Below are 20,028 nucleotides of genomic sequence, written 5' to 3' on the forward strand. Positions count from 1 at the left end.
GAGGATGCTGGCACAGTACAACAGTGATACAGGGTGTTTGATTGTAATACAGATAAAGGTCATGATGACTGATATAGTTTCAATAAATGCGACAAATTAACAACAATAAATTAGATGTTCGTAAAAATGCCTAAAAAAACAAAACATCTTTCTCAATCGGTTCCATTAATAATGTTAATTAGTGGGTAACATCGGATTAAAAAATATCTTGTTGCTGTTTGTCTCTTCAGTGCCAAATCCGCTTTGGTGGAAGGAGGGAGATCGCCTCCGATTCAGATAGCAGGTGAATATTCCTACTATTTTTCTATATTATTGTTTTGATCAATCTTCAAACAGTTTGGTCAGTTTTCTTCATTACGATTTTCTGATGAAACATGTGTTTATTTAATACATCTATAACACTAAGATAATATATATGAACAAGATACGCAGCTGCCATTACAATAAATTATAGGGAGGAATGCAACGCGCAATATGGCCGCTTTAGTGAAGGATGCCCCGCCTTACAGTAAAAAGAGCCAATCGTTAATGGATAAAGAACAAGCTGCAACCTTCCGATCTCTCTCGTGAGGCCAACACGGAAGTGACTTAAACTGCAATTCATCGACTGGCCGCTAGAGACTGACTCCAAAAGAGAGCAGAATCTCATTGAGAAAAAACACGTTTACAGCCTGGTAAAAAATATTTTGGTCTATATAGCTAATTTTACCCTTCATGAGAACTGTGAGGAGGGTGAAATATTTTTATAACTCACCCGTTTAACTTATATTAAGCCTTAAAATTCTGCGAATTAGGTGCGTGGCCACTTGAGTGACAAGTGTTTTCAGCAACCAGGCGCCTCAGCTGCAACCACGTCCCGCCTCTTTGCTCATTTTCAATTACCCTGGAGTGACGCTCTGCTAAATTGGCGACGGCCGGCTCCGCCCACTTAAAGCTTCAAAACAGCTCCTCAGAAACCTAGGGTTGACGTCACAGGCTCTACGTCCATATTTTATACAGTCCATGATAAAGACCTACGATTCTCAGAGGAGGTGAGGTGAGGTGCTTGCCAGCCTGTGCACATGTGCAGTAGCTGAAGCAACCTAAAAAAGGTGAGTTTTAGTGCAATATAAGCTTAGCAAACCAAAGTTATGGCAAAGTTCATTTCAGGTTTAATAATTGATTGAAAATATGTTTTCTAATTGTGATTTTGTTTAAACGGATTGTCTATTTATTGTACACTTGAGTACAAATAGCCCGCCTTGTTGGCAGAGACTGTTTGCACTAGCTCCGCCCACCAATATGTTATTGGAATAGAGAAAGTGTAAGAACGACGCCATTTCAAACAGCGACTCCAGTGGCGTAAGGTGTATAGTCTGTATAGCTTTGGCACTGGAGACCGGGCCTCTAATCCAACTCTCGCTGAAAACACTCTTTTACCTTTTTCTATCACATTACAGATCATAAAGGCATTTGTTTTCAATAAAATTGATGTGAGACTTAAAATTCATTTTAATTCATAAAGTTTAGGTTTAGGATAAGGTTAGGGGGTAGGGCTTTAATATCTCAATAAGGTGCCATCATTTTAATTTTTTTTATAAATATAATGATTTACACTCTGTTATTATTACATAATGTTAAATGCACAACAATACTGAGGTTTAAATATATCTGCCTTCCCCTATTCAAGTAGATAGGACTGTTGTCTTGCTATGATGTAAATAGCTTCCTGGATGCGTTGCGAACAGGGTGCCGAGTGGCGCGACTTCCGTAAATGGACTTTAAATTGACCCAAATCACAAAATGCACAAGCCACTTTTATTACTGCTGCTTTCTCCGTTGCACTACAATGTAACCAGATCCACTCTCATAACGGCTGCTCTCCCTTTTGCACAAAAATGTAAATATCTAAATACCTACATGTGCCGCGATTGTCTATAGTGTACATATTTTATCTATTTTATTTACTCTATTATTTTTTGAATTGTTATGTTGGTGTCTCACACCATGGGTCTTGAGAGAAACGAAATTTCAATCCTCTGTGTGTCCTGTACAGAATTGACAATAAAGTTGACTTTGACTTACTGCAACTTATTAAGTTTATTTAAATATATATTTTTCATTTTGTAAGTTTTTTTAATCTGTTTCTATAGAGTCATATGCCTGTGTGCTCAGTTTGAAGCGGTACTTCAGCACGGCTTGAGGAAAAGTCGTGGCTTAGCCCTCACAGCAGCTGCTTTAAAACAAGCTGCCGGATTTAGCAGTAAAACTGAAGCAGGTACTGTAACTGATTCTGTCAAATATACTTATTTTCTTATATTTAGCTTTGGTCAGTAGCCAGCCTTCTATATGAATGTGTCAGTCTTGTGAAGAAGAGGCTGACATGCTGTTTTTCATTCGGTGACCTCATTGACCTACTTCATGAGTTATAGTTGTTTCTCATGAGAGATTTTGCCTCAGAGACTTCCCTGGTAACAGTGAACACATGTGGTGCTCTGGGTTGTCCATAGAGGAAACAGATGCTCATTGGTGCACATACAGGAAAACCAGGTGCTGATACTGTTTATGAAACCAGATGGTTATGCAACAAGCCCTGTAAAAATGGCTAAAAAGAGAAACAAGTTTTTTCTGAGGTTTGTCCCTGCACCTGCCTGTGGTTTTGAGTTGTTTAATAGCGAGACTAAAAATGATACTATGAATCAAAGTTGAGTACTTAAGGTTTTTGCAGTAGAAAGTTTGTTGATCTCTTTTAATGGGTTTCCCCACTGTGCTGTTTTAAAGGTCCAATGTGTAATTTTTTGGAGGATCTATTAACAGAAATTCAATATAATGTAGTATATCTTGTGTATAAAGAAATTTTTTTTTAAACTTAGAACGAGCTATTTCTATCTACATACACCGCGGTCCCCTTACATGGAATTTGCCATGTTGTTTCTACAGTAGCCCTCAACGGACGAGCTTCTCTATAGAGCGTATTTCGTGAATACGTCTCCTTTGGCAAAAAAGCGAAAACGACAAACCTAGTTCTGTGTCAGCCTCCGTTGCGCTTTGAAGGGGGTGGGTGGAGTGAACTGTTGGTTGCAATTCGCAACCTCACCACTTGATGCTGCTAAATTTCAAACACTGGACCTTTAAATCCTTGTAGTTTTTTATATAAAGTGTTTTTCTTGTTAGGAGTTTGTATAATGCAATATATGTTGAAGTAGTGTTGCATTGCAATGTTGTTTATAGTGATGTAGGGAGAACACAATTTCTTATATGTATATCATCTGATCTGATAACATGAAAAGTAGGACTAAGCTATTTTTACCTGATATTTTTGTTGTGTTGTTGGATTAAGATTTGTTTGTGCTTAACAGTAAATCGAGCAACATTGTGTTAATTGATCAACCATTTATGACTGGGGATAAAATCTGAAATGCCTGTTCCCACAGGTTATCTTTTACCACCCCAGATCTTTGACCACCTGGCTGCATCACCCAATGTCCAGCCTGCCTATATGCCATAGAGCCTCTATATGCATCACCGCCTCAAACATTGAGCAATAACACTTTAAAAACTCTTATAGACAGATGCTTCATTGTGTTGATTCAATCAGCGATCTGTACACATAAAACCAGCTACAATTCATTCAAAAGGAATACAAATAACCAATACAAGGATGAGATTTTTTATTTTTTATTTTATGGAAATGTTTGTGTGTTTGGGATTTTTTGATGTATGAAAGTTGATTTCTGTATTCTTCTGCTTCTGCAAATCTCTTTCTCTTCATTTTTCTTATGACTTTAAGAAATGACTGCTATTCCTCATAATATTTTCAGTGTTCAATGAATTGACCTCCTTAGGGCTATTATTTAGAAAATGTTCAGATTCAAACACATCTCTTTGTGTTACAGAGCTGACGTTCTGGTTTTATGTAAAGGAGCACTTAAACCGCCATGAGCTGCAGCGTTTCTACTCTCTGCGGAATATCACGTCTGAGCTGGGACGGGGCCGAGCGTGGCTGCGCTGTGCCCTGAATGAGCACTCGCTTGAGCGTTACCTTCACATGCTGCTGGCTGACCGAGCTCGCGTTAGGTAAACCCCCCATAATGTCATCCTGCACTTCTGTCTTTTTGGGTCCCAGCTGAGTGTGTTTTTGTACTTCACTTTTAACAAAAGATTTGCTGCGTCCCAATTCGCCTACTTATAATATTCCCTTAAAGTATATACTCTTTTTGTCATGTAAAAGTATATACATTTTAGTGCGTAGCAAAACTACGCACGCACTGGGACATACTAACACGAAACGGAAGTGGCCGTTGTTGCCTAGACGACACTGTGATCCTTAACTGTCACGAACATCAAAATACAGCTCTTCCTTGCATTTAAAGGGGTCATATGGCACGAACACGTGTTTTTCTGTGTCTTTGGTGTGTTATAAGTTGCCCATGCATGTATTAGACACATAAAATTGACAAAATTTAAAGTGTCGGAACAAAAGATGCATTCTATCTAAAAGCGAATGGTCACCCAGACCTGTCTGAAACGCTTAGTGTAACCACACCCCCACAAATCTACGTCAGTTTGTTGTATGGTTTGACTAAGACCGCCCAAATGTACACGCAAGTAAGGTGGACGTACCTGTCAGTACAATTGCTTTACATTTCCGTCACACGCTTGCAGTATTCGACCAATCACTACGCACTGGTTAACTGGCCAATCATAGCACACCTCGCTTTTCAGAGCGATGAGCTTTGTTAAAAATCCGCGCTTTTCAGAGAGGCGGGGCAAAGAGGAGATACAAACATGCACGGTATGTGGAAAATACAGCGTTTTTGAACCTTAAATCGTGTATACACATTGCATTACATCTAAAATGATAATATGTGCTTTAGCCGTGACATGTGACTCCTTTAAGTTTTTATTAATTTATTATTTTGCATGTAATGTTGACTGTATGCTTACATTTATTAGTTTAGCGAAGCATCTTTCATTTAATTTTATTAATGCAGTGTAATATCAATATAATATAAGTGTCCATGGATTCACACTTCGATTTTCACCGGAAACAATAGACCATTCGGGTACTTTTGAGAATACTCATTTCAGCATGCTATGATTTGGGACATACTAATTCTATTTTCGAATACTATTGAGGACGGATAGTATGCAAATCGAGACGCAGCAATTATCTCTACATATCTTACAGAATTTTGACTGTAATCATTATATTTGAGTGTTTTAATATATGTGTGACTTACTTAAAATTTTATATCTCTGTATCTTAAATGGAACACTCAAAAGCAAAAACGCAGTCATAAATATACAAAAATGATAATTTACTCCTTTTTAATAAATTAACACATGTAAATGCCGCTTTTACATGTGTACACATCTAAAAAAATACAGAACATCTTTTCTGTTATTCTGATCTGTTTCTCCAGTGTTCATTTTCTGCAAATAAATGCAAATAGAAAGAATATTTCTATTTGAAATTTGGTAGAAATAAATTAAGTAAAAATAAAATAAACACATATAAACAGTAAATTCAGAAAAACTGAAAATGGTCTTTGAAATTCGTCATCCACTCCTTTTGCTTGCTTTTGCTATTTTGAATATGATGAGTTTTGCACATTTTGAACTTGTACCTAGACATAAAGGGAGAATGAAATTGCCTGTTGGTTCCATCTTAGGCACATTAATCTTGATTTTCAACACTACTTGCTATTTTATACCTTCAGGACAATATTAAATTAAAAAATGAAACCCAGCCTTACTAGTAAGAGTTATCTAATGTGAAATTACTCATTTTCCCTAATTTAGTGCCTTCTATGAAGAATGGGCTTTTGTCCTGGATGAGGAGAGAGCCAGTATGCTGCCTACAATGGCTGCAGGTGAAAGGCAGTTTTTATCAGGGTGTATGTGTAGACCAACTGTTGTTATCATTCTTCATCTTAATTTTTTGACATGTAGTGGTTTAATTACAGTAACCAGGGATGGACCAATACCAAATACTGAATATTGATCCAAAACTGTGTTTTCCCTGCACATCATACATTACCAATACCATCCAGTGTTCATTGTTTAAAAGTTGCCACATTGAAGATGACAGAGTTTACCTTGAAACCTTTGCATTTTGTTTTTAAAGAGTACATAACTAGGGATTTTTATGGTCCAACTTTGGTTTATGGAGTGTCCAACAACAAGTTTATGTACATAGAAGGTGTAAAAACACTATTATTTTGTAATAATAGGCAGTTATTCTTACCTTGCTTATTGACTGACTCTCAAATGATGCGTTCCGTGATTCATCTGTCTAATCCCCTCCTTTCCGCTAGCCTAGTCTGACGTGATTGGTTAGATGGTCTAGTCTGCTGTGATTGGTCTACCGTGAACGAGGCTCACGAGCTACAGTGTTTGGGGGAGAAGAGTGAAGTTTTCATTGGCAGTCCTAGCAAAACGTAGGCGGGGACTATATGTAGTGACGTAAATCCGCGGCGGTTCGTGAATCGGAATAGGGACAACTCGTTTGCGTGATTCAGAGTCGACTCCCTTTTGTCAAAGCCAATAAATTTGTTATTCATTCACCTTCGGATTTACAACTTGGCAGACTGCTTACTTTCAAACACGGCAACATTACACACTGCATGAAATGTGATTTTCCCGATCTCATGTTATGTACTCTTTAAATTATACAAAGTGTGTATAATATTGTCCAATGTCTTGCTGGACATCCTTTCCTGTGCAAGTGTAAATTTAGAGTGTGTCTAAACAGGGCTCAATTCCATCTTATTTGCCATCAACATTGACAACACGGATCTAAACGGGCAGATTCGCGGAGGGTCGTCTGTGTCCCACCTCCTTAAAGAGTCCACCCAGGGCATGAGCAGTTTATGGAAGGAGTCTACCCAGGGTGTAAGCACGCTCCTGCGGGAAATTGGTACTGCCACTGCAGTGGTTCCTGGTTTTATTCCACGCACAGATGTTCAGTCAGACCCGCTGCCTGTCCTGCCTCGCAGCACTTCTGCAGGTACAGATGTGCTTTAGTTGCCGATGCATGCCGTTTATTTTACTACTGCGACTTTTTATGTTGCTCCAGATGAATGTTTTTATAGTGTTTTAGTGCGACTGATGATAAAAATTGAAATCTGGTTCATTTAGCACTTAATTGCATTTTAGATTCAGGTTTGAAGAAGGAGCGCAGGCGGAAAAAGAAGATAACACACATCATCTCTTTTGACGATGACTTGGACGGGGGTGCGGAAGATGATGACGAGGCAGGTGAGGATGTTGTGAGGAGTCTCGGGAAGAGTGTGGTGGGTCATGTGAGTTCTGAGGAGGCTCTGGATCCTCCAGACTCCATTTATCCTACTCAGAACGGACTGACCGAGCCAGGGATTGTGAGCTGGGAGGAAACACCTCCACAGAACGGAGTCCTGCCTGATACCAAGAGCATTGATAATGAAGAGGAGGAAGAGGAGGATATTTATGGAAAAAGCAGGCCAGAGTTGCAAGAGGATCTTGGGAGTGAGGAGCCGTGAGTTTACATTCATCTTTCCTGGGATGTAGTGTCTTGCTCTTTTCTTCCTGGGTCTTTAAGAAACACCCTCTTTGCATGTGAAAGGATAAACGGGCTTTGCAGCTCTCAAAAGTATCGAAAGTTCTGCTTTCATTGTACATTGAACTCTTTGAAAAAATGAAAGAAAATTATGTTGCCCTGATATGACAGTAACTTTCAGTAACTTTAAACATTATGTTCTTCATAGGATGGTTGTTGGGAGCTTGTCCAGTATTTCCACATGGAGTCCAAGGCAACTTATCAGTGAAAATGAAAATGACGTTGCAAATATTTTCATACCTGTTGCCTCTACTGAGCTCTATACACAAGGTCAGACTCGCATAATAAAAATCATTAGTTCACCCTCATGTTGTTCAAAATCTGTATATAACTCTTTCTTCTGTGGAACACAAAAGAAGATATTTTGAGAAATGTGGTTTTGTGTCTATACAATGGAAGTCAATGGGAGTCCATGTTGTTTGGTTACCAGCGTTCTTCGAAATGTGTTCTTTTGTGTTCTGTAGAAGAAAGAAAATCATACAGGGTTATGATGACATGAGGGTGAGTAAATTATCAAAAATGTTCCTTTTTGGGAGAACTATCCCTTTAACATTGGTTAAGTATCTAGTAACATAGTATGGACTGTAAAATAAAGTGCATGACTGTATATCATAGTAAATTATGAGAGATAGTCATCATGGTTAGGCGCAATGTGCTATTTTTATATTTCAGCTGGTAGTTCAGTTGAGAATGCCGAATTTCATGAACAGAAGGAGATCTCAAGTCCACCAGCTGACAGTGAAAAAACAAGCCAACTCCAATTTAGGTAACTGATGTAAAAGACAACACATTTTCATAAGATTACTGTTAGTAAAGTTTTTTGAGGAGTGCTTATTTATGTTATTTTTTGCTCTATTAGCATTGAAGTCGGATCTCCACAACAGATTGCACCTGTGTCAAGTGTTCTGCCGACCCCTGGACTTCCTGAGTCCATGACTGTTGGTGAGATGACCTTACAATTTATTAAAGGCGGGGTAACCGATTTCCGAATTATGCTTTAGACAACTGAGTCAGGGCCGAGTACCAAAACAACCTTGTAGCCAATCAGCAGTAAGGTGCACAGTGCACAGGACGGACATTAGCCGAGGGTAGGGGTGTGTTTGTTTTGGTGATTTGAACATCAACAACAGCTTAGAGAAATCGGACACCCCGCCTTTAAGATCCATTTTTTGATCCCTATAGCTCATTTGAATAGTTTAGCCCGGCAACCTTCAACTTCATATTTTCCACTCACTTTTCAATTCAATTCAATTCAATTCAATTCAATTCAATTCAATTTTATTTATATAGCGCTTTTCACAATGTGCATTGTTCCAAAGCAGCTTTACAGGAGCAAATAAGAAAAACACAGAAAGGTAAAACACAGCACAGTGCATGGTGTTTATAGACCAAGCAAGATCATTATAATAAATAATATCTAATAAATAAATGAATGAATAAATAAACAAATAAATAAATGCAGTCTCCCGGTGAGCAAGCCAACACTGCACTGTAGTGCACTGCAACAGTGCACTACACTGCACTTTTCATGTTTATTTATTTATGTATTCTGTATATAAAATGTAAATAATCTTAATGCAACTCTTATCTATAAAGTGACCATCATCATCATAAGACTTGACATGTAGGTCCATACATATATGATTTAAAAAAATCTTCATATTTTTATTTATTTTTTTCATTTTTTTATTCTCTATTTGTGTTCCTCTGGGGAAAGGTAACAGCATATGGAAATTGCGGGTTAGTGAATATTTAATGAGAATTTTTGCATGAACTCATCTTTTATCTATACCTTTGTGTATTTGAGCGTTTTCAAAAGCATGTAGAACTGTGAACAGATGGCTAGGTAATTTGTGTGAAATACTGCTCTGTTGTGTAGTGATTTGGCAGATGTGCGGCATTTATAATATTTATTTAAATGGTCATGTGACTTTTCCATTTTAAAAGACCTTGAAATGAATATTAAGGTAATGAACAAGCTCTTAAACGTTCTTTCTTTTATCTACACTTATATGGACAGGCTTACCTATCACCGGAACTTTATCTTCTAGTCTTTCCTAGCACTGCTTTCTTAATTCTTCCTTTTTCCAGTTGAGGGCACTGTTGCTTCAGTTTTCAGGTTCTCATTCTCTCTCTCTCTCTCTCTCTCTCTCTCTCTCTCGCTCTCTCGCTCTCTCGCTCTCTCTCTCTCTCTCTCTCTCTCTCTCTCGCTCTCTCTCTCTCTGTCTTTTTCTGGACAAAATGCAACTTTGAGATGGAGCTGGAGGTGACTGATCCAGTTATATTTTGGCTTTCAAAAATACGAGTAGAAGAGATGAAAAGAGAAAATGTTCCGCGCAGTATGCCAAAATCTGCCCGCGCTTCGAAACAAAATGAGTAAAATTCAATTTCAGATCAAAAGTGGCTTACTCAGCTTGACTTAATAACCTATTAATTGCTTTTTAATTACCAATATGACAGACGTTACCTTTGGGGCTTGAAAATGCCATTGTCTCCAGAATACAATTAAACACAGACGGGTCAGTATTTTGCAGTCCTCAAAATTTTTTTTCACAGAAATGACACGCTTTACCTTTAAGGCAAACTTGCATGTTTAGTCCCTAGTAGGGATGATGGGGCAGTGATGGAGGCACTGACATCACAACACTGATTTGTTAGAATTGCACCAGACACTTAACCCCAGATTACTACAGTGGGAATCTTTCGGCGTGTAGAAAAATCTGATCCTGATAAATCACATTTATCTCAGATTTTTCATGATAAAAATGTGAACTAATGGCAGAAGCTTCATGCTGGTGTGGTGTCTCTGAACCTTCATGCTGGCAAGAACATCAAAGCTTTGCCTCTTGTAGTTTTATCTGTCTGCTTCCTGCAAGGAATACAAACATACTTAGACCAGCTCACCCTGGTGTTTCCCTATAGTTTTCGAATGGGACATTGCACATACACGTTCATTAAACAGCTTTCTGCCAAATTGATCTCCAGTGATCTGATCAGCTTTTTGAGAGAGAGAAAGAGAGACAGCAGTTGAACCATATCGCTCTTCAAAGACGCGAGAGTTGTAGCTCATCACCGAAATAACACAGACATCTGAGGTTTCCTTGTAGCGGAGGTGTTTTAAGCTTGGAAAATTTGAATCAGGCCAGCTAGGTTTATATACAGTAGATGGCGTCGGGCCAGCCTTAGGTTCCTGTGATATTCATTAAATGATAATGGACCGATAGGAAAGTGGAGGCTTTGTATTTCGGAAGCATGTTGTTGGGGTTATCTAGGTTATCCTGAGCCAGGTTATCCAGCTTTGAGAGTACTTGGAAAGCTCTCAGCTTGCCATGGAAGTCTGGATTTAGACATGCAGTGTTACGAAGTGCTCAGATAATATTCCACAGCAAGAGCTATATGTTACAGTCTGATTATTCATAAACGTATGCCTTTAGAGACAAAATCTGCAGAGGCTTCCCTTTCGACTGTTATAAATGTCTTACCCTTTCACGTCACCTTCACTTTAAAGAAATTAATGTAGTGCTGGTATTTTAAGGCTCGCATAGTTCTCTTTATTAGTTCTGTGGTGCAATACAAATGAAAATGTCAGCAGTAGAAAAGCATAACCCTCATTGAAGGAATGACAACGGGTCTGTACGGGATACAAAGTCCCACTGAGATATGGCGTCTTATGGTTCAGAAATCACTTTTTTTGGTCAGGTGAGGACAAAAGCCATTGTTCAGTTTTCTCATTTTGTAACATTAATGTTTCTACCCAGCTGAACTGCGGCAAGCCATTGTGGCCATGATGAATAGGAAAGATGAGCTCGCAGAGCAAAACACGTGAGAATTTCTCTTTTTTTATTCATTTTTTATTTTAAAAATTGTGGAAGTATAACTAAAATATTATATCTAGTATGTCTAGTTTTTTTTAGATACTAAATATATATATGGTATTGGTATATAATTATTATAATAATATATAATTATTCCTATTAGTATTAGTATCTAATTATTTTTAGTTTAGTTTGCTAGTAGCTAGTTTTAATATAAAAACTTTTATAGTTCTAGTTCATGTAGTATAGTCCAGCCTTAATGTTACTTGCAATCCTATTACACATTGTTATTTATTTTATATATTTTGTTTTGATTTAATTTGATTTTTATAGTAACATAAATAACAAAATGGCACACGTCAAGGTTTTTACCCCTATTTGAGATTAGACACGTCCCAAATATTGGAAACAAAACGGGTGCTCCTTATTCATGAAAAGTGTAATTTGCATAGCCAATAATGTGCAGCTGAGTAATTATTATGTGCACTAGTAATCATTAAAGAAAGGTAATGAAAATTGGGTCAGATCTGTGAGTGTGTGTGTGTGTATTTGGCACAGGTCTCTGCGCGGTCTTCTGGATGGAGAGATGGAGCACTCTGCCGGGCTCAGGCAGGAGGTGGACAGCCTGAAGAGGAGACTGGCTGAGCTGGAGGAGAGACATGCATCTAAAGTCCAGGCTCTCATGAGGTAATGTCATAGGAATATGATGCACCAAAAAGTACACAAGACTTCCAAATCTGGCCAAACATCGGACACTTGGAAGGAAAAGGCTGGGCAACATACGACAGCTTTGGAACAGCAGGTTTATGTGTTGTGGTGCACAACAACACACCAAAAAAAAGAACTAGAAAATGAGTGTTGACTTAGTTTGAAACTGATGATACTTTCTGACCACATGCAGCCGCAGAAAAATGGCTGATTTTCATTTCAAATCAGCATTTCTAGATGTATGGTGGCTATTCTAGTCCAGTGTCTGTTGAATTTCAACCTAATCAAACCTCAGGAGTGACATAACAGCAATGTGAACGACTGATAGGATGACAAGACACATGAAAACTGTGATAAAAATCGAGGTTATCACATAAAAAATATTTTTGAACTTTTTCTAAATATACATGTAGAAATTAGGGGTGACCCCTGCTTCGATAGGAGGAGCCTGATTCGACTACCAATCTCACGGTCGAATCTTTGCGGAGGTGTTATGCAATGGGGATCATGACATTTTGGTTATATGGGCAGTGGCGTAGCAGACGGGCACGCACTGTGCCGGCAAAAATATTATTCATGATGTAAAGAAATGGGACATTTTTAGGGTTGGGTACCGAAGCCCCCGGCGCACATGAGCACTAGGTCTGGCTATGACCCAGTGCAGGATCACGTCTCTCCGCGTCTTCTGTGCTGTGGGCCTGGTAAAGAGAAGCAACACGTTAAGTACGCACACGCATTTGTCACTTACTGAATGTGTGGGCATATAAATATGAATTAACACTTTGTAAATGCACGTAGTTCGTTACTTAGACTGAACTTTGCGCAACATGATACAAAAAAATAATAAAGTAATATAACCAAAATCACCACATATAGCAAGCACGGTGCAGATTTTCGGAGCTTGTCATGATACGTGATGTTTAAGGATAATGTCCTTTTTAATTTGACTAATTGTGCCTTGTGTTTTGAATATATGTTCCCCTGCATTTCAGACATTTTGCCTAAACACATTTATGTTGTGACACGAGTCCCCATGTTTTGGTGTGCATTCAGATCCCCACCGGGATATAAAAACATGTCCAAACACACACACATTCTGATTCGATTATGTAAATCCTTAGTCGAGGACATCCCTAGTAGAAATATTACTGTTGTATTGCTTAAAAATGTATTGCTGTTATTTTGACATTTTTCGTTTTCTGCAAATAGAAACAATATTTTTTATTTGAAATTTGGGAGAAATATTGTTAGTAGTTTACAGAATGAAACAAAAACTATCATTTTACCTCATCACGTTCATATAAATAGTACATTTTTAAATCAGAAAAACTGTCTCTGAAATAGTCTCTTAATTTTTTCCGCGGCTGTATATTGTATATAAGGATATTCTGTATAATTCAAACAAAATTCGGAATGTTTTACAGAGATTCAGAGAGTCTAAGTTTGACCAAGGCTTGTGTTCATCAGCTATAAAATGATCACAAGCCGTCAAGAGTTTCATGCCGTAATTAGCTTCAAGTGTGCGTTTTCACAACAAAATACGGTTTTGCTCATGGATCGCAGCTGTGCTTGGCACCACATGCGTATTGCCACATACGTAATAAATGTTTCTAACCACGTCTGCTTCCTTTCTCGGTGTACTGGAAGGTTGAGGGTCCAGCCAGTTTGTCTAACTCAATCCTATTCTGGCTCGGTCAATAAAGACTAAAAATAAGGTTTGGAAACGCTCCGTATGGCTGTGTGCTGGGTGGCAGCACCTGCGAGGCGTGCTCATGAGCTAAGCTCCATTGATTTGGCCTGGCTCAATAGGCAGTGTTTGAGAAGTGGAGATCCATACAAGAGGCCAAAATACTCACACTCCTGTCAATGTGAAGCTCTCCCACACTTTGACATCCAACCCGATTAAGAAAAACGGGCGAAGTGAATCTCGGCTGATGGGTTGAAGTGGGTTTCAGGTTTGTTGAAGCTTGACAGCTTGGTAGAATCTACAAAATAATACATGCATGATTATTGTTTATTACTGTATGACTTAGTCATACAGAAGATATTTTGAAGAATGTTGGTGACCAAACAACATTGGTCCCCATTGACCTCCATTGTATGGACATTATTCAAAATATCTTTTGTGTTCTACAGCAAAAAGAGTCATATAAAGGGAGGGAGTGAACTATGATAAATAATCTCGGTTCTGTGTTTGGTCGCCACTTGATATTCAAAGTAAAATCTGGGTTCTGAAGCCAAACCGGTTGAGAATCACCAGTGCAGGCCATTTTACTAACAGTCTGCTGCAGGTGCCAGTGCTGTGCAAGTGGTTTTCTCTTCCTGAAGTGATTCTGGATTATTGGGAGAGGCATCTTGCTTTTGTGAGCATTTCATCAGCTTTAATGTAGTGGTTCCTCAGGGGGATAATGTGGGGAGTGAATGAACAAATTAATTTAGCTCAGTAGGAGGACAGAAAGCTGAGAGCAGGCGGCAGGCTTGTCAGGATGATGCTGTGTCAAAGTGAGGATTATTGGGGAGAAAACCACATTCAGCATCGTGCTGTTGACATCTGTACCATGCCTGGATGGCGCATCCCTCCGCTTACTCTTCATCAGCCCATTTAGGCTAACTGACACCGAGTTGGCCTTGTTTTAAAGTCACTTCAGTTATGTGTCTCTTAAGTGCTGACAGCCAGTGCGCCGTAGACTGAACATTTTTGTATTTCATAGTTTGTGAGCGTTTAGTCCGCAAGTCGTCCAGGGATCAAGCTGTTTCACTTTAGAAAGTATTTGACCTTAATCTTCCTGTTCTGGCGTACTTAATGGGATCGTTCACCCAAAAAAGAAAATTCTGTCATCATTTGCTCACTCGCAGTTTGTTACAGACCTTGTATACATTTCTTTGTTCTGTTGAAGAAGAACTGTTGAAGAAGATATTTTGAAAAATGTGGGAAACCAAACAGTTCTGGGCCACCATTGACTCTCATAGTAGTTTTATGTGGTTTGGTTACAAACATTCTTCCAAATATTTTCCTTTGTGTTAAGCAGAACAACAAAATTCATACAGGTTTGGAACAACTTGAGGGTGAAAATATGAGGACAAAATTTTCCTTTAAGGTAGCAGCAGCCATTATTTGATGCTTGTCCTACGATACGTTTTGTTTTTTCGACATTTTATTTACATGTAGCCTTAGGGGATAGAAATGGGTTTTGGGTGGAGAGTCTAGACTGTTCATTTTGTCAGACTCTGTCATGCGTGCTCATGTCCAGTCCCACACGGAGTCTTTGCAGAATTATGTGGGGCACTCTGCAGGCTTCTGCAGAACTGGTGTTTCAGTGTTTGAAATGACTTTGTAGACGAAGATATAATTGTGCTAACATATTTATTTCTTATTATCTCTTTATATTAGAAAACATTTTTTTAAATGGATTACTTGGAACAAAAAATAAATAAAAGCAGCTAACAAGAGTCAGTTGCAATACTGTTTAAAAAAAGATTAAGACCTCAAGAAACTGGATGATGAAATGCCAAGAGAACAATTTAGCAAATTCTAGGCGAATGGTGGCTACTATGTAATTTGTGACCCTGGACAGTCTTAAGGGTGAAATTTTTTATATTAAAGCTGAATAAATAAGCCTTGATATTAGGTTAGGATGTGACGATATTTGGCTGAGATCCAACTATTTGAAAATCTGGAATCTGAGGGTGCAAAAAAATCAAATTATTGAGAAAATCGCCTTAAATTAAGTCCTTAGCATAGCATATTACTCACAAAAATAAAGTTTTGATATATTTATGGTAGGAAATTGACAAAACATTAGGGCTGCATGATATTGAGAAAATATGCGACGTTGTTGAATATTGCGATAACGATATTTCTTGCTATGTAACATTTCCTAGAGAAATGCTATTTTTTATTATTTATGTATATGTAATTATCATACTGAAATAAACAGGTAATATATATTCTTCTGATATAATTAAATATAATTCAGGCTAAAAAAAAAACTATCGAGGAAGAGGCAAACATTTAGACTTAACACTACAGTGTGCTCAATTCAACAGGACTTTTATTTTGACGGGTTTTCTGGGAAGCTCAAGATTTTGTGTTTGCCAATAGCTTCACTCAAACAGTAAAACGCTAGTAAAATAAACTCTCAGAACAACTCAGGAGATGAAGTTCATGTGTTCATGTCCTCATACAGTGCAGACGCAGATAAATCCTCGACCATCACCCGTGTTGATTGTTAAACTGTGCACGTAATTCACTCAGACAAGCAGAACAGCCAGATGACATTGAAATAACAGGATTCCGCGTTCGTAAGCACAACCACGACAAACGCACTTCACACATACACGCAGCTCTGTCTAATGCACATATTCGTATTATTCTACTGTACATATATGTCGCACTGTTGTTATTAATTTTTTTCAAGGTACTTGTCCGGTCGGGCAAGTAAAATTCTCTCTCACTTGCCAATACAAAACATTCACTTCTCCCGGACAAGCGTTAATGTCGAGCCCTGCAAAGTATTGCCATATTTCAGACGTAACGTACCGTTCTTTTTAGGCACAAGTTCGTCGCCGTCATTTTCCTCGCTCGTCTCTATTCCTGCCATATTTATTCTCCGCTCTCTGCTTTGAGCCGCTAGGTTCACCTTTGGGCCCGCGATCTAGCCAATAGTATAATAGCACTTACTTGGTGGGTATAAAGATAGTAATTCCCCTTCTGATTGGTCCAATTTGGACAATCTAAGCATGCAACACACAAATGATTGACACATGAAACAAATTTAATTTATCGCATCTCTTTGCGATATGGATATCGCATATACTAGTATCGAGATAACGACAATTTTTCGATATATTGTGCAGCCCTACAAAATATCTTCTTGGAACATGATCTTTACTTGCGTCTGGCAGACGCAGGCATTTCGCAAGTTCCGGTGACTATTCCGGTGACTATCCGGCGTAATTTTTCGTTTTGTTCAAATAGGATACCTTCTCCTCTGTGCGGGAGCTTTCCTCACCGTCATTTGACGGTAAAACAAGCCTCTGGTTCACGCACAGCAGAGGGATAACGGAATCTAGACATTATCGTTAATAGCGCTGTCAATATAAATATTTCTCTTAAACAAACGCATCGATTCGCTTCAGAAGACCTTTGTTAAGACCCACGGAGCCGTGTCGAGCCGTTCTTTGATCGATGGATGCACTTTTTGAAGCTTAGTGAAAGGATACGTAAGGGATAATGTACTTATTATGTACTGCCTGTACATTATCCCACTTATTACACCGCTACTTGCCACATGAGAAAAAAACTGGACATGAAATGTGAATTTGAAATATTTTATTAGCTCATTTTTACCGTATGCAGACCTTCCGTGAGGAAAAGCTGTTTACTTTCGGTTTTAAGGTAAGAAACGACGTTCAGATGTCACAAACAGGCAATTTAGTTAAATCATTTGTAAATATAAAGTCATATATGTTATTAAAAGATATAGTTACATTTCATTTGTCAAAAAAACTGTCAAAATTATTTGCTGCATCCAGGTAACCGTGTGTTTTGAGAGGTTGATATCTGGGAATAGCGAGCCTGCAAATGTTGCGACTGGCCAATCAGAATCAAGCATTCCAATGAGCCGTGTAATAAGGGGTATTATAACTCCGACTGCATTATTCTTCAAGAAGAAAGTAATAGTCAGTTAGGATGCCTAGAGGGTGAGTAAAACATGGGGAAATTTTTATTTCTTGCCTGAAATATCAGTTTAAGATTGTTTATGTGGTCCAGGGTCACATATAGAGTTCATTTATATGATTATTATTATATTATTTATATTATTATATTATATTCATTTATATTACTGTTATTCTAAAATGTGGAAAAAATATAAATAATGAATGAGTAAGGAATCCTAAACTTTTGTTTGGCATGCAGGTTAATTGAGTGCATTGTAAAGTTGTAAATTGTAAATCTTGATGCACTCTGTGATTATTTGTAACAAAGAACAATTCTCCAAAATAAGAAAGGCCAGGATGCCTGAATATAAACTGGCAGAGTTTCAACAACTGAACTTAATTGTCACAAGTGCAGGATGTCATAAAGGCCCAATCAGTGTGAAAAAAAACACATTAGTCTACAAATTTGGTTCCTAGCTTGGGCCTGTCTTCATGTCCATCTTAACATGCTTGTGATCAGTTTAATGTGCTGTGTGTACACTGACAGTCTGTCAACTCTTCTGTATTCGTTTGACTGGTGCCGCTCTGTATTTCATCACACGGAGGACATTGAGGTTGTTCTGCTTCTCTCTTCTTTGTTGCTTATTTAGTTAATTCTTTGTCTATGATCCAATTTCACTAATGGATTTACATTTAAGGAAGAGTGCTTTTAAAACGCAATATAGTTGTGAGGTTTTGAGTGTGTTTGGACATAAATGGGCCCCCAGCCAACCTGATGGAAACAACAGTACTACTAAAACGTCACTATGCACTCAACTCATATTCCAAATGACAGAATATTTCATAAGTCACGGTGAACTGTGTAATTTTTGCGCCGCCAATGAAGAAAAATTGCAAAAATAATGACCGTTGTTCTGGTTTCCCTGTCTATTCTTGGTAGACCAAACATAAATGTATGCCGTTGGGCCAGTGTTGATGCCGGCTTTTTGGGATGCTCAAGCAAACAACATTGTTATAAAGTCACACAATTTAGAATTTATTAAATGAATTAATAATGTGATTCTGCATATTGAATTGGAGTAGAAGGTGGTTTTTCAATATCAAATATTATAATCTTCACTTTAAAGCTAAAGGCTTTAACTTGTCTTATTTTAAACCATTATTAGAAACCACTGACCTGGTGTGTAATGAATAATGTCAAGATCAGTGACCTTTTTGTTCTATATGATTTTAACACGCATTAATACTGCCTCTTTTAGACTTTGTAGTGAATGACATTATCGGTCTATCCAAGGCGGCACTCATTAAGTACAAAACCATGTGATCCATAAGCCCTTAGAAGGGGCATCAACAGGCAGCGGTCCCCCTCTTGCGCTGGATGTTAATTCTCTAACATGAATATACTATCATGTGTGAATACCACGGCTCGCTCTGCAGGCGCAATGGAAAAGATCAATGTGGCGCACCTGACTCGCCGAATCCTCCCCACAGAGATGCTGTCACTTATTAACTTTAATTAAATCGCCGCTGAACCACACACAGCTCGCCGGTGCGAAAAACGACCGGGCCCACTCCTTTGAGAGGCTTCCAGACGCCTTTCCGAGCTCCTTTATTCTCCCCCATCCATTGAAGGGGTATAAAATGGGTAGTGATGAGCGAGTTACAAAAGACATCCTGGAGGAATAGCAAAGAATGTTTTTCACAGTAATACAACCTGGATTGATTCTGATTGATTTTTCCCAAACCAGCCCTGTAAGCACAGGTCTCTTTCTCTTAAACCTACAGTGTAAAGCAGCTGCTGGAATTGAATTCTGTGGGGAGCTTTCCATGGAAGGCTCACCGTGGGCTGCCTGTGCATGCTGCAGATTCATTTGAACTTTGTGTGTCAGTGTTAGATTCTTCTGTTGGCCTTCCGAAGGTTTCCGTACTTCAAGATTTGTTTTCTTGTATTCACAAGAAACAAAACGATTTTTTAGCTTTTTTCAAAGATAGTTGCAATAAATCTCAAACAGTTCAATCACAGTGCGTCATTGTTTTGTTTTGCATTTTGAAACATTATCTTCATTCTTGGTTGGTTTTGCAGGGAGAATGAGGTTCTGAAGGTCCAGTTGAAGAAGTATGTTGGTGCTGTACAGATGCTGAAGAGAGAAGGCAGCCAGGGCAATGATGGTAAGGCGTTGTGGTCACCGTTCAGCTCCTTTCTTGAAGCTCTGTAACATTTTCAGATGCTAAGGGACAGTCCACCCAAAAATGAAAATTCTGTCA

General features: G+C 38.4%; 1 protein-coding gene across 1 annotated transcript in view; it reads left to right on the forward strand.

Annotated features, from left to right (window-relative positions):
* Positions 1-20,028, forward strand: part of snx29 (sorting nexin 29) — a 103,880-nt gene that overhangs the window by 1,024 nt on the left and 82,828 nt on the right. The window contains exons 3-14 of the mRNA XM_057357802.1: positions 231-283; positions 2,133-2,257; positions 3,876-4,056; positions 5,785-5,855; positions 6,737-6,991; positions 7,141-7,498; positions 7,728-7,849; positions 8,252-8,345; positions 8,439-8,521; positions 11,338-11,401; positions 11,953-12,081; positions 19,847-19,932. Of these exons, the coding sequence (XP_057213785.1) occupies positions 231-283; positions 2,133-2,257; positions 3,876-4,056; positions 5,785-5,855; positions 6,737-6,991; positions 7,141-7,498; positions 7,728-7,849; positions 8,252-8,345; positions 8,439-8,521; positions 11,338-11,401; positions 11,953-12,081; positions 19,847-19,932 (1,621 nt within the window). The remainder of the gene's footprint in view (positions 1-230; positions 284-2,132; positions 2,258-3,875; positions 4,057-5,784; positions 5,856-6,736; positions 6,992-7,140; positions 7,499-7,727; positions 7,850-8,251; positions 8,346-8,438; positions 8,522-11,337; positions 11,402-11,952; positions 12,082-19,846; positions 19,933-20,028) is intronic.

This window comes from Triplophysa rosa, linkage group LG18, assembly GCF_024868665.1.
Source record: "Triplophysa rosa linkage group LG18, Trosa_1v2, whole genome shotgun sequence".
NCBI lineage: Eukaryota > Metazoa > Chordata > Actinopteri > Cypriniformes > Nemacheilidae > Triplophysa > Triplophysa rosa.